We start from the raw sequence: 15,449 nt of genomic DNA on the forward strand, positions 1-15,449 counted from the left end.
ATAATACTATTATAAGCCTCTTGCTCTTACAACAACATTTACGAAGTCTCATTGAACTTGAGAGTACCTGGTCTTATATCCTCATTCTCTTAGTTCATTTGATTTTATATTAGATTTCTAAATGCTATTGTAAGAATATAAGACTAATATCAACATAGCATAAGAACACTGTAAGTACGTACTTTTCTGATCTTATTTAAAGCTATAATAAGATCAACAGCAGCAGTTTAGTAAGATATTAGAGTGATATAAGATCAAGACACTTATATCACAAAAGAGAAGATCAATATAAGATGGTTTGATCTTAAATCGTTTTTGGGAACACTATTGTTAGTATAAGTAAAGCAAGGAACCGTAATTTATTCAACATGGCCACATCATTTGTATTCAGAATGCTTAAAATACTCTAATAGTGCGCTTGAAAAATACACCTACATCAATGGCTGACTATCAATACAAAATAAAGAATTATTTTATAATTATAAAAATATTCAAATACCATATTTGAGTAGGCGCATGAAGTTTGAAGTGTAAAACAAGGTCTACTTTACAATAAATAATATTTTCCCATGTGAATACTTATCCTGAAACATAAACAGACAATGATAAACAGCACGTTATTATATTTAAACATAATTCATAAAAAGTTTGATAAACACTTACACTAATATGTTTTTGTCACGTTGCAGTTAATTTCACCCGTATATTTATACTTCACAAATAGAATGTTTCAAACCAAAATAAGCTTATTTAGGCTTACAAGATTCTAACGTTCGACCAATATAAGCCTATGTAGGCTTACAAGATACTTACGTTCGACCAATATAAGCCTATGTAGGCTTACAAGATACTTACGTAAAAGCGATATTAGCCTAAAGCAGCTTAATATAGTTTTGAAAAAGATTACTGTGAATGCAAACAACATTCAATTAGACTGATATTAGAACGATATTAAAATAAATACGCTTATGCTTTGTGCCCAAACCCGGGCTTATACGATGATATAAAATTAATATAAGAGCGACAAAATTGTAGTCTAGAGACTGTTGTTAGCGTGATTTTGCTAGTTGGGTATCTACATCAAAATATAAATCCGCTACGAACCCTGCAACTTATAAACCTTAGTTGACCTTAGTTAGCTTACCAACTATTTAACTAAAGAAAGTATTAGGTAGATAGTGGAGACGTTGCCCAACGTTGGGCGCCAGTGTAACGAGTGGGTACCTTTTACAGAATCTACGTGATATGTATACTGTAGCTACATATAGACCGTTAAATTAACTCTTATCAGTTAGCGTAAATTTACACTTTTAAGTGTTACACTACACGGTTTAATTTGGCCAGTGATTGCCGAAACAGACCACCAACTCGTCTAAATGTTGCGATTTCTTTGTGTCTAATTCAGATTTTATGAGAAGACTGCCATAGTCAAATTATTTAATTTCCAAATTCCCACACATGCCGCTTTGTCAAAAGGACGGATGAAAATATGTAGAAATGCGTAATAGAGAGGGGTTACTTTGTATTCGAGTATTACGGAATTCTAAGAAGTGGAAAACAACCAGTTACCTACCCCATGAAAGGAGTTTCCATTTAAATTAAAATAACCGTGCAACGTTCCATTATCAACCATTTCCAGTTACACGGATAAAACTCTCGATTATAAACAATTAAGCTGCAGGCTAATTCGCCAGATGTTCCCAAAAAAGTATCTAAACGAAATAGCAAAATACATGTTAATTTAATTGCCAGTGAGCCGATTGAGGGCCGTAAACTTTTTAATAAGGAAAACGAATTCCAATTTTCCCCGTGCGAGGACGAAGTTTTTGATAGCAGTTAATATTATTACAATGACAAAAGCAAACTTATTTATTTCTTCCCCAACTCCGTCAATTTGAATATGAATAGGTACTCACAGACTACGGAATTTGATATGTTGATGAACTTATTGTGGTAAGTTTAACAACGAAACTAGACGGCATCGCTCGGGTTTTGTATTACCTATAGGTTGTAGAATAGGTATTTCGCGGAAATTACATTACTACATATTGAACTGTAAAAGTTTGACAGCCAGTTATCACACAATATGATATGTATACATGTATTGAGCCGTGTAGCCCGTGTAGATCAGTCTTTAGTTCAGCTGACAAAAGCGTGTATACGTCTAATGAGCTGTATTAGACGTATACACGCTTTTGCCAGCTGCCAGCTGTTGATGTTTCACAGTTGCCAGTTGTTGATGTTTCAAAGGCGAAATTTCAAACGGATCGTACATTTCAGGAAGCGGATAACAAATGGTACATCTACGGCGTGACGAGCAACGGGTACGGGTGCGCGCGCGCCAACCGGCCCGGCGTGTACACGAAGGTGTCGCACTACATCGACTGGATCGACGGCGTCATCGCGGCCCACCAGCTCAACGACTCCACCACCGACACGGACTCCGAGGACTTCTACTACGACTTGGAAGCGGCCGAGAACAGGAGGTCCATCAAGCTGGAGACGTGCCGGGGGCACCGCTGCCCGCTCGGCGAGTGCCTGCCGCCCTCGAGCGTGTGCAACGGCTTCCTCGAGTGCTCGGACGGCAGCGACGAGTGGCAGTGCGCCAAGAGCAGACTCAACTCCAGCGCGCTCGATCCCGATTGACACTAGATTAGGCCGATCTAGCTACTTTATAAGCCAGTACTATGTAGTTACTTTCTTAAATGCGACTGATATGTTAATTAGATGTACTTAAGTAAACGTAGTGTACGTTTTAAAAAATGTCAATTAGGTTTATGTAAGTTCAGTCCGTGTTTCCCGTCTCAAATCTCTGCTGATATCTTTTGACTATGCCATATTTATTTAGAACGCGGGTACGCTTTGTAAATATAGATATTAGTATTATTTAGTACCCGAACTGTTGTTTTGTTAACTACTTCGTGACAGCTTAAATTTAAAACTATTTATTTGAAATTCATGGATGACCTTTTCCGTTTGAATAACGACGTCACCATTCAAATGGACGATGTAAACCATGCCTGGAATAAAAATCTATTAATTGAAATCACTATATTTTTTGTTTTATTTGCTATTAGGATTGATGATAGGAAGACTATTTCAAAAATAATACACATTTCCTTAAAACTTAGTTTAATCTCTCGACAAATAAATTAACAAAATGCAAACGTTTGTATTACAAATTATCATTATTCATATGTTCAAAATGATGGCATTATCAATAGTATTCTTAATAGCAATGTCACATTCATAATAAAACGGAATAGAATTATACTGATTCATTATTGCCTACATTTATATAATACTTACTCGAAAGAAATTAAAAATTATAATACCAATAAATTATAATCGTCTCAAATTAGAAAATCTCAGTAAACCGCTCGAGAGAACTCGATTACTCAAACGTTGATAAGTAAATTAGCATTTTGCGAGACAAGTCGGGGTTATAGAATCACTGCTAGTGACAGCAAAAGTCGAGACCAATAAAAGCATTCCTAACTCCAAACTCGATACAGTCACACGCCTTACCTAACTTAACTAAATCCCGTACCAAGCGGTACTCCCTCGCCTTACACATGACTGATTCATTATTAAAAAATATATAGCAAGGAACATCATTCTGATACATCTCAAAAGGCCAGTAAATACTTGAGTTACAATGATTGCTACGTCACGTAAGATATACATTTAAATACTAGGAAATGAGGGGAGAACGAATTCACATTGGCAAAATCAGATTGGACACGTAAATAATCTAGTGCCCGAGAACATTTTGTGCTTTGGATACAATTACGATACGAACTCTAGTGTGTTAGAAGTTACAACTAGACCGTGCAAAGTAATTATGTTAATAAACAAAATGAACGGGTGGTTGGTAGACCCGGCTTTGAGCGCACTAATCGTGTATGGTAATCAAACCCCGCAAACGAGTAGTTCAAGCCATGGCACTTGTACGTCAGGGGTGACACTAAACCGAATTAATTAAAATGCAAATTTGTATAAATTGAATAATACTAATCATAGGATTTATTAATTGAAATAAATAAAAAACTAAAGTAATAAAAAAACACTACGAAAAACTGTAATTACTCAAAAACAAGACGTCAAAAAATAATAAACATTTGAAATAATCATCACCGTTAACAGTAACGGTCATATGCCACGACTTGTAAGCCTCGGTCTCTAGTTGATGCTTTACACTGCTTACAGCGTCATATTGTAAGGTAAAGAGAATCAAATGGGGTCAACCGGAGAGCAAGGCCCTACTAGACCGGTTGCGGAGTCTGGTGGGAATGTTCCCGGGCCGCGGCGGGCGCTTAGCCCTTGCTCTCGACGGGCGTGGTGGACAGCCCGCCGCTCTTGGTCACCACCGTCTTGAACTGCTCCGGCACGGGCCACTCCGTCTGCAACAATAGTTATTTGTACAACAAGAGATCAAAGTTTGATATTTCTTCGATTGCTTATTTTGAGTCATATACATGTTAATCTATATAAGTACACTCATAAAACATATATACATGTTAATCTATATAAATACATGGACAAATTTAGAGGAACGCAGAAAAAAAAGTTTAAATACCAATTTTTAATGAAATAAAACTATTGAAACGGATTATATCGCGCATATTGAATACATACTACATCCCGACGTTTCGAACCCTCAGCGTTCTTGGTCAACGGACTGTAATGTGAAGTAATGTGATGTATGGGTGGGTTGTAATGTAGAACTAGCCTAATGAACCAATTTTGTACCAAGTGGGTACTGGGTAGTTTTTGCACAGTACAATTTTTCCTCAGTCACCCGTTGACCAAGAACGCTGAGGGTTCGAAACATCGGGATGTAGTATGTATTCAATATACGCGATATAATCCGTTTCAATAGTTTTATTTCATGAGTAACTATCGCGGTAAGCGAAGACTATATTACCAATTTTTAAATTACTTTAGATGCTGTAATCCAGTAATGAAACTTTTTTTTTGCGTTCATCTTAATTTGTCCATGAGTATAGTTACGTAAGGCTTTGAAAGTTATAATAGTCACTTACAATTTCAAATACCATTCTTATATTTCAAGTAAAAAATAAACGCAAGAGCTTATGTTTAGAAAAATTGACACAAATTATCAGGCTCAGATGAGTTAATGTTTGAAAATACGTCGATCACAGGTCAGCAGTTTTCGAGTTCAAGGTCTATCATGTGAAAGCACTTTAGCAATGAGGTACCTAATAAAAAAGAAAGTTATAAAAGTTTCGCAAATACAAGGAAAACAGAAAGAACCTCCCTTTTATTGAAGTAATTTACAAGGAATTATTAGGTAAAAGATCGTTCACTTACGTAGTCGCCGTTGCCCTTGGGCACTAGCACGTTCATCTCGGAGGACTTGGAGCTGACGATCTCGACGTCGAGCGCGTCCTTGGAGAGGTAGATCTGGCACCCGTCCGTCTTGTCCACGGAGATGGTCGGCACCTTGCCCAGTACCTGGCGATCAACAACATTTTATTAATACACGATCATTCATTACTGTACAAACAATCAACACGATTCTAATAATAGTAGATCATTCATGAATGTATCATGAATGGGATATTGTTTATGTAATTAGCGATCACGAAGTTCGATGGGAATAATAAAGTAGCAGTTGACGTCAATTCTTATTTGTTGGTAACACAATTTGCCTTTGTGAAATACAGAAACAACATAAAATATGAACAAAAATAAAAAAGAAGTTAGAAGTCAACAATCATGCGTTAATAATAAACAACCATGTCGAAACTTTTCAGATGCTATTGACAACAATGACAATTAACAATTCAAAGATAGAACTGTGCACAGAAGTTGTGACGTGGTGACAGTGTCATGTCTTTGTCACCCATTTAAAGTTTCAGACGATATTGTTTACATTTGAATTTTCCACTTTCACGTTATTATTTGATATGCATGGATAAGAAACGGGTTAAAGTGATGATAATCACGAAACGTTTAGTAATAATGGTCATGTCAGTGTTGGTCGCGCTGTACACTAGCAGGCTGTTGAACAACAAGCGAGCGTTGGTGCAGCCGCCCCAGATCGCACATGATAACTACTGGAACCATGTACTAAATCACTACGGAATACCCTTTTTACAATTTTGTATTACATCCTTCTACAAATTTTATATAAAGTTAACTGTTCTTAACGCGGTAAGTTTCTTATTCTTTGCAGGATTTCACTTAGATATGTAGCGCATAACCATTTGGATGCAACGAATTCAGTAATTTATTTTTACCTATTATATTGCAGTTAGTGTTTAGCATGAAATATTTACCATCCGGAGTATATCTGTACAAGTTTGTGAGCAGTGTGTACCGTACTTCGAGAGAACGTCTGAAGATAAAACAAATAGAACTCGAAGATTTAGTTTTAGAGGTATAATGTTCCGTAACTAAGTATGCACTCATACTCACTATGGGTTAGGTAGGTATCACGATCAACAATGTTAATTGTGGGATTGTGCTTTATAAGGACATCCAATCTGACGAAAAAAAAGTTTTCCTCTAAGTTCTTTACACTAAGTGCAAACATGTTATGAATTATAGTACCTAGTGCTGTAACTGCTGTATGTGCTAATTGTGCTACTATATCAAGTATGTCTAAATATCGCGAATAACTACGATATCATACAATTCACCCTTGGTTGTGAAAATAATTGTTATTGGGTCGCGATTCTCGTTGTCCATTCGCGACCAGCAACAGCTGCAGCTTTTAACCTGTATTGTAGATTTTTTTTACTAAAGCGTCCCGGCATCGCGTCCCCCCGAACACACAAGATAAAAAAATAATGGCGTACAAGATAGATCATATACATTATAAGTGATAAAGTTGCCGAAGTTTTCTATGAAAAAGCTTTTAGCAGGCTTTTACCAGGATGTGGGTTTCATAAAAGTACAACCGGATACTGAGATTATTTTAAAGCGCCGCTGCAATAAACTGAACAGATCGCGATGGTGAAGACGAAGCAGGTGGTCCGCGAGACGGAGTGCACGCAGCTGCTGGCGCTGCATCAGCGCGAGGCGGTGCGCCTGCGCGACGTGCGCGCGCGCGTGCAGGCGCTCGTCGACGGCGACGACGCGCTGCGCAAGCTGCTCGACACCTTCGCCATTGAGAGGCCTAGCTCCTTGGGACATTATACCAGCGATCAAGACTTTAACTTGAGTAACTTTTGTTGTTTTGTGAAACTTTTCAACTGACAACCACCCGATAAAATGTTAAACGACCTACTCTCAAACTACCTATAATAAACTTGTAATTTGGATGACGATAAATAATAACTAATACCTAAACATTAGAAAACGACCAAGTCTTAGTCAGTGTTATTAGCTTATTTCTCACGGTGATAAAGCTAAATAGTTAATGTCACAAGCCTCGGCTGAGCCTAAAAGTCTCGATCGAGTTTAAAGCATTAAAGTAGTAAAAAATCCATCAGTCAAAAAAGAGTCTTACCCACGTAACTACTACAAGCCTGAACTAGATAATAATCGTTTGTCTTAATCTGTCATTTAGACTTATACATGTGTAAGACATGGATAAAACATAAATTAACTAATTGAGGCTTTTCGTGCGTTTATGAATAAGAGAGGATTCGCATTTGACTGGATTTTTTATTACTTTAATGCTTTAAACTTGCAATTCTCGATCGAGACTTTTAGGCCTAACTAACGACACTATGATGATACAACAAACTTTACTCAGTGGATCTCCTGGCATTCGATAAGAATGGATTAGCAGACAGAACAAACGATAGCGGTGATGACCCCAGAGAAGAGCCCGTCTCCGCGAAGAGCGAATACTCATCGGTGAGTGAAGCGGAAGTTGAGAAGGACTGTCGGATCAAAATCATTGAAGTGACCAACGTCTACAAAGTGGCGTATCTCAAGCACTACATTAAGCAGAAAAGAATCCGTCGAGGTAGCAAACACGCTTTGTTAAAGAAAAAGGTAAATGATTCCGAGATTAGCACTAGTAAACGAATAGAAAACATCAAAATCGAAAGCTTCGTCTGATGCGAAAGGTTTGGCAACGGTATTTTCCACAAATATGTCCTTTAAACAAACGACGTAGCGTCGGCTTTAAGGCTTTCTAAAGGCTACATTCCTACTAGTCAAATCAGCTTCTTTTTTAGAACTGTCAAAACGATTTGCTAATATGGAATTTATATGAAAACGAATGTAGTGACGTCACGGTAAACTCACCTACTTTTTATATTTCAATCCGATTTATTAAATACAAATTGTGTTTAAAAATAGCTGCTATCTATGTTTTTCTAATAATTATCTGGTGCTATATTTCGTGCACGGTTCGAAATAATTTATTTTAAGTACAGGAAACATCCCTATTGTGTGAAGTGATCTTCTGATCTTTACAAGTGGCTGTGCTTGCTTCTATGAAAAACTATATATTTATAATACGGCCCGCGTGGTAAAAAATGATACTGTAATATTTAATTATATTTCAGATGGCAAACATCAAGAAGTTGTTGGAGAGCTGGCAAAACGCCCTCAACATGGTAATGAAGGACCACCAATACATACTGCGGCAAGACCGTGACGAGACGCCGGAGGACATCAGCGCCTCGCGGCCACTCGACTCCGACACCGACATCGACGACTACAGCCCGGACTGGGAGCATCCTGGGCCTTACAAGAACCACTTTCGGGTACAGTACAACCAGAAACCACTTATTGCCATGGCGGGGTCGGGATCACACGTCGAAGGACATACTTCAATACGTCGCGGCAGCACGACCGACAACTGCAGTGCCGTCGATAGGTATAACCCTGACAGTGACCACCACTAGGTCTTATAAACACTACTATTGGGTACAAGTAGAACCTGGAAAACTTATTTTCATAGCGGGAACGGTACTCGCGTACAGGTGTTACCCCAACCGGCGGCATCCTGGACCTTACAAGAACTATTAGCACCTGCTATGAGATATCCTACAGGTATTTATGCTTGTGCTGAATTAACTATGGATAAAAATGAACAGGAAATTTTGCGTAACAGTTCAACGTGGCAGTGTTGGCCGAAACGTTAATGCAATTAACAATTTTTGGCCATTAACCATTATAAATTGAACCGTAAACTGTAACCGTCCGTTACGGTTTACGGTTCAATTTATAATGGTTAATGGTTAATTGCCATCAAAGTTCGGCCCACACTGCAACGTGGCAACACATGTGCAGCGCATCCTTATTCAGTACCCGAGCTACACACTTCTAGCATACTTTGTACAAGCTAAATAGATAAGTTTCGTGAGCAAATTGTTTGTAAATAAGTGTGTATTGTTTCAGGAGCCTGAAACAACCGAATGTACAGATGACTACCCATGCCACGAGTACAACAACAAATATTACGGAAACTGCTACGAGGTAAATATTTTTTTTATGGCAAGCTGCCTTCGAGCAACACCGGCTTCCGACACATCGGAAGGGAGGGGCCCAAGCGATATCTCACCGTACAAATCATTCTGCCATTTTTCGCGGGGGGAAAGGTGCACACAGTCGCACTTCTCACACACTTACATACAAAATCCAATCTGTAATGACCACACAAATACATAGAAAATGACACACGTCAAAGACAAATCTTGCAAACCTCGATCTCTTTTTGTGTACGGACGAGTGACAAGTGTCACAACACGCACACTAACACATTTTCGTTGAAGTATGTTATTGTATTCTGAGAGATGAGAAGTCGGATATGTCGCTCGACCGATCCGCAATTTGTACTAAGCGAGCAAAATCGATAAATCCAACAATTACATGAGACTAAAATATAATAATTGTGTTTGAATGTAATTAAACGTATGATATGTAAAAAAAAATATTACATGTGAAATGTAACACTTTCTATTTGTAAATTTGATGTCCCCGACCTCTTTTTATAACAAAAAACCGAGCAAACAGGCACTTTTGTGCAGCAGTGTTCACGCGCGCGTCTGGACTCGGTCTAGTGAAAAATCCAAGTGCAACTAGTTTTATTACCCGCGCTAGATTAGATTGACGCGCTAATCTTGTACCTCGGCAGAGGGGAAATAGTGCGAATGCCGCCTCCCTTTCGTGTTGCTCGAAGCAAGCTGCCCTGACGAGGCTTATGTACATAGACAACACGTTTAACATATAATCGATAGTAACCTACTTGTACTACTTAAAAACAATACCCCGTGAGGGAGGTCTTAATACTCGATATAAGATTTTTTATCAGATTTTACAATAGTGGATTAAAACCAGTCTGAAGTTTAATGAACGCCCCTCTAACGTGCTTTCAATTCAAAACGCTCACTACCAAAACGTGTCGATTAGTAGAAAGATGCAAAAGAACGCTTCATCTAATACTTCGAAATGCTCCAGATTTTCACATATCTAATAGTCAAACTGACCAGAGTGTAATATCCAGGAGACCAAAAGGTCGGTGTATGAAGAACAAGAGTCGAGGTGCGAGCCGCAGGACGCGCCGTGCGAGCGCGCGCCGCTGCCGCGCCTGGTGGAGGAGACTAGCAGCCAGCTGCTCGCCTTGCAGGACCTCACTCTCGACAACAACGATTCCTCTAACGAACTCCTCGCGGTTTAATTTTTGCGACATTAAAATTGATTAATGATTTTCTTTATATCCTATTTTACTTGCACTAAAGCCGAGCTATGGCATTATTAAAAAGCCTTGTAAACTACAGCCCGCAGACTCTTTCTTTTGCCAGCGAAAAGTAAGCAGAAGAACCGAAGGCCTGGCAGTGATCTTCGAGTCAAAAGGCTTGGTCTGTGTGATCAAGAAACCTACCTACATATTTAAAGAACGTGTTTAGGGGTGAATCAACTTTTTCTTCTCACTCATTGCCATTAAGTGGTCACGTTCTTCTGGGACACTCTTAGAACCCTGATGTTATGGTTTATAAATAAATAAATATTACTGGACAACTTTTACACAGATCGACCTAGTCCCACAGTAAGCTCAATAAGGCTTGTGTTGTGGGTACTAGACTAGAAGATGATGTTTATATAATATATATATATATATATATATATATATATATATATATATATATAAGGTGCTACTTTATTAGTTGCAGATATTTACACAGTTGATAGTACTCGGTCCCTGGAGTATATTTAAGTATGAAACATTATAGCTTTTACGATGTTTTTTTGGAGAAAACTGAAAAACAAATTTACGTTAAAACAACCCGTTAATGTGATTATTAAATGTGAACTCATTGAACAGATTCTAGTACCTCTTTTACCTAACACCTAACTGTCTGGCCACTTCATCCTAACAACCTTTTGCAGTTTTCCCGCCGAACCATAATGAAATTTAATTTTTTGTTCGGTAAATTAAAACAAAAAAAAAAAAAATATTATTAATTTCTATTTAAAGTTAATTGTTTTAAAGTAAAGTATCATCTGTTAAAATATCTGCAACTAATAAAGTAGCACCTTATATATATATATATATATATATATATATATATACTTATATACATAGAAACATCCATAACTCAGGAACAAATATTTGTGATGAAAACACAAATAAATGGCCTTACCAGGATTCGAACCCGGGACCTCCTGCTTCGTAGGCAGGCTCATACCGACTAGGCTAGGAGACCGTTAGGCCATAAAATAACAAAACATACATTTTTATGGCAGTTGTAAACTCTTTCCATAAGCTACTTAGCATATTAGTAGATCATATAGTAAAGCGGCCAGCGAAATAAAAAGTCTCTTAGAAATCGATTTTCGCTCATGCCGTCTCCCTACCACTTTCGCGCTTGTCATCTCATATATTTGTGTTCAGGGCATTCCCATATCCGAGACGACATGAACGAAAACTAACCTAAAGCCTGTGCGGCCGCTCTACTAATAGTAAGTATAACATTTATTCTAACAAACTATGCTACTTACTATTGTCCCCTGGCTAATGGAACATAATAACAACATAAAAGGTTGATTCACCCTTAAAAAAAACAACTTTTGTATTTCTCTGGGCGCCATATTTAATCTTTACAAGAATGAAAATGGGGCGGCATCATTAGTGCTGACAAGACTTGTGGTCATATCAGCACTAAAACACTACCTGACTTCGCCACGAAATAACTCATTAGTGTTTGTGCAATCTGCAAGCTCAGACTGCACTCCAACATCTTGACATGCTGGTTCACATTTCCAGAACAGTGTTAAAATTACAGAGAAATACATTATTTTATGAAACGTAATTTTACAAAACTAGGTTAATATATATGGTAACATACGCAAAACAATTTAATTTCACAAAACTCCCAAGAGTCATAACGCGATCAAATTCAATTATTTTTTGGAGGTTCCAATTACGTGTCAGCTCGATATATAATTGTGGGCTTTGTGGGTATTAAGTGGGTGTGTCGATGGCATGATGGCATCGACACACCCACACAACATTGATATTGATACATAAAGCTGGAGGCAAATAGGTATATGAAAAAGACGGTTAATAATGAAAATTTAATTTACAGCAACCTATTCCTATTTAGAATATGCGTATGTTAGCGCGTCAGATGCATGTCTGACTGTTCTATTATTGAAGAAATATTGCTCCAAAAGTTAATGGAATGACCTCATATTCTAATTATTTGTTACGGCTTGTAATTTTATCCTATTTCTGCCTATTATAATAGGACATATAATTAGTTCTGCAGCCGTTGTAGGTGTAGTCGCCTTACGTGTTTTGTCCTATGTACATATATTAGTCTTTTCGAGCATATTTGGTTCCAAAACGAGACTATTGTCTGTAGCGGTGTTCACTGACCTGCATCTGCACAGACTGGCAGTTGACGAACTCGACGCTGGACACGAGGTTGTCGAACACGACGGCGCACTTGGTGCACGAGCACGAGTCGAGCACGACGCCGTTCACCATGAGAGTGTTGACTGACCTGCATCTGCACAGACTGGCAGTTGACGAACTCGACGCTGGACACGAGGTTGTCGAACACGACGGCGCACTTGGTGCACGAGTAGAGCACGACGCCGTTCACCTTGAGAGTGTTGACTGACCTGCATCTGCACAGACTGGCAGTTGACGAACTCGACGCTGGACACGAGGTTGTCGAACACGACGGCGCACTTGGTGCACGAGTCGAGCACCACGCCGTTCACTTTGCCGCGCACCGTGAGCGCCGAGTCGCGGCACCGGAACATGTACACCACGTTGTTCATCTCCGCGTTCTCCACTACCAGGTTGGAGTTGCCCTTCTGGTATTCCTGTTCAGACAAGTTGAAAGGACGCTTTAATACCCTGACTTGCTTAAGTACTTTAAGTTTAAATTTAATTCCTGACTTGGTTACGATATTCCAGACCGTAGTACGAATCGTACACAATACATATATAGTTGAATGTATGTTGTGAGCACTTCAAGCTAGCATGTTATTGAGAACGCATGCCGATTGGTAATGCCACGTGATTATCTCCTTTCCCTGAAATGACTGAATCACATGAGGGCGAGACAGTTTTGGATGGAAAGGGTTCAATAAATAAGAGATATTTTAAAAGTTTATAAATGTTCACAGTTGACAATAAAAGGCATATTTTCACGAGTTCAGGCAGCCTTACTTATGATGTCAACATTACATACAAAATAAAAGTATATGTAGGTAGGTAAAGTGGAGTTCAATAGAAAAGGCAAATGCGAGATTACGAACAAACGAAGGTAAATTAGTTTGATTACATTATTCTTTTCTATTGAACTCCACTTTACATGAAATGCCGTCGAGTGCGCGATCTACCTAATACGATAAGACCTACTAATTAAACTCTACGTATAATGGGCTGCGGTTTTCTCTGAGTTGGTAATAATCTAGCTGAGCTGCTCTAATTTGGAGTAAGATGAAACTCCATAATTAAGCATCCTATACGCAATATCATAATCAATAGAGATTTTTATTAATTGGAACATAACTTATCAACTGACCACAATCGATTGGCTAATGGGGGTTTCAAACATTTTTTTTTTGTGGACCTTTAAACCATTGATTACGTCATAATTTAGGTGATGTTCCATTTTAGACCCAATTCTAATTGGGCAATTTCACCTGATTATAAGTCAAAATGACATGGATTTCCTTCGATTCGATAATAACCAAGTTAACAGTGTGTAGAATACTCACAATGAGCCACTTCTTGCCGTCGCGCGCGAAGACGGGCGGCTTGTCTATGGCGCCGGCGCCGGGCGTGGGCAGCGCCTTGCTGGGCGCCTGCGACGCCGCCTTGAACGGCGCCGGGCCCTGCCGCAGCGAGGGGTTCTTGTGCGTCTGCATGTCCGATGTCACCTTGCGGAGGCCTGAACAAACCAGTACGTTACATATATACAAAATGCTATTTCGATTGTACATCACATTTTTAGGGTTCCGTACCCAAAGGGTACAAGCGGGACCCTATTATTAAGACTCCACTGTCCGTCTGTCTGTCACCACATCTCATGAACCGTTATAGCTAGACAGTTGAAATTTTCACAGATTATGTATTTCTGTTGCCTAGAGTTGCAAATAGAAAAAAAAACAAATGTTTTTTTTTCAAATTTATGAAAAAGAAACATGAAAGAACCTGGCACCATGGTTTTTTTCAGATGAACAAAAATATGCCACAATAACGGTTTTTCGTGATTTATTTATATAAGTAACTTAAAACTAAGTAATTTTTGGGGAATCCCTGAATTCCCCGATGCGGCGACGAGAGGCGTTGGTGTTGCCAACAGTAAATTGCGATAACTACCACTACAGATTTCATTTATGTTGTTATTAATCAAAGTTGTTAAATTAAATTGGCGCGCTGGTTAACATAAAGTCTAAAACAAGTAAAACAACCGTATAAAAGTATTAACTGCCTTGCAAATTTTGAGTTTTCATACTTTTGAAAAAAAAACGTAGTCCAGAAAAAAAACGGTTTTTTTTCACGGTTTTTTTTCATGTTTTTTTTTTCAAGTCAGAAAAAAAAACCGTTTTTTTACAACCCTACTGTTGCCGCTATAACAACAAACACTAAAAAGTACGGAACCCTCGGTGGGCGAGTCCGACTTGCCCTTGTCCGGTTTTTTTAACCCATAAGTGTATATGACGTCTGTGGGTTGGAAAACTTTAATAGTAGTTTATGTGACTGCTACATAATGAGAGGCATTAAAATACGAGTGTGGGTTTAAGAAACGAACGTTAGTGAGTTTCTTAATAGGATCACACGAGTGTTTTAATGCCTAATTATGTATAGTTACATACACTACTTTATCTAAACACATACTTAAAACTAACTAAAAGATAAACTGTACGTCAAATGGCGGTGAATGAAAACTTTTTTCACGCATGTCAACATCCGTAGTTTTTTTAAATTCCTAGACAAAAGAATGAAGTCCCTATTCTCATGTCACTCGAGATCAAATATCGTGCGGTTTATATTT

General features: G+C 38.4%; 3 protein-coding genes across 4 annotated transcripts in view; 2 read left to right on the forward strand and 1 right to left on the reverse strand.

Moving 5' to 3' along the window:
• LOC134789814 (mucin-2-like) overlaps nt 1-3,052 on the forward strand; it is a 74,029-nt gene extending 70,977 nt beyond the window's left edge. The window contains exon 13 of the mRNA XM_063760465.1: nt 2,281-3,052. Coding sequence (XP_063616535.1) covers nt 2,281-2,646 — 366 coding nt within the window. The 3' untranslated portion in view covers nt 2,647-3,052. The remainder of the gene's footprint in view (nt 1-2,280) is intronic.
• A 63-nt stretch (nt 3,053-3,115) lies between these two features.
• The window catches only part of LOC134789818 (adenylyl cyclase-associated protein 1), a 62,942-nt gene continuing 50,608 nt past the window's right edge, over nt 3,116-15,449 (reverse strand). Inside the window, exons 6-9 of one of the 2 annotated variants that reach the window (XM_063760468.1) lie at nt 14,170-14,342; nt 13,060-13,266; nt 5,335-5,478; nt 3,116-4,403 (exon numbers count right to left, since the gene is read on the reverse strand). In XM_063760468.1, coding sequence (XP_063616538.1) covers nt 4,317-4,403; nt 5,335-5,478; nt 13,060-13,266; nt 14,170-14,342 — 611 coding nt within the window. In that variant the 3' untranslated portion in view covers nt 3,116-4,316. Of the gene's footprint in view, nt 4,404-5,334; nt 5,479-12,938; nt 13,267-14,169; nt 14,343-15,449 lie in introns of both variants that reach the window. The other variant, XM_063760467.1, reaches the window with a different exon arrangement.
• On the forward strand, nt 6,281-10,637 carry LOC134789499 (uncharacterized). Its single transcript, XM_063760078.1, has 6 exons — nt 6,281-6,406; nt 6,976-7,192; nt 7,730-7,974; nt 8,493-8,693; nt 9,331-9,408; nt 10,436-10,637. Exons 1-6 carry the CDS (start codon nt 6,293-6,295, stop codon nt 10,607-10,609), a joined length of 1,029 nt encoding a protein of 342 aa, XP_063616148.1. The 5' UTR covers nt 6,281-6,292; the 3' UTR covers nt 10,610-10,637.

Source organism: Cydia splendana, chromosome 4 (genome assembly GCF_910591565.1).
Source record: "Cydia splendana chromosome 4, ilCydSple1.2, whole genome shotgun sequence".
Lineage (NCBI taxonomy): Eukaryota > Metazoa > Arthropoda > Insecta > Lepidoptera > Tortricidae > Cydia > Cydia splendana.

What these genes read in the sequence shown, in the direction of transcription:
- LOC134789499 (XM_063760078.1), top strand. Translation starts at nt 6,293, where the DNA reads ATGAAATATTTACCATCCGGAGTATATCTGTACAAGTTTGTGAGCAGT. An exon ending in CTTACAAGAACCACTTTCGG is followed by an intron (nt 8,694 to 9,330) that starts GTACAGTACAAC and finishes GTATTGTTTCAG; the next exon opens with GAGCCTGAAACAACCGAATG. An exon ending in ATTACGGAAACTGCTACGAG is followed by an intron (nt 9,409 to 10,435) that starts GTAAATATTTTT and finishes TGTAATATCCAG; the next exon opens with GAGACCAAAAGGTCGGTGTA.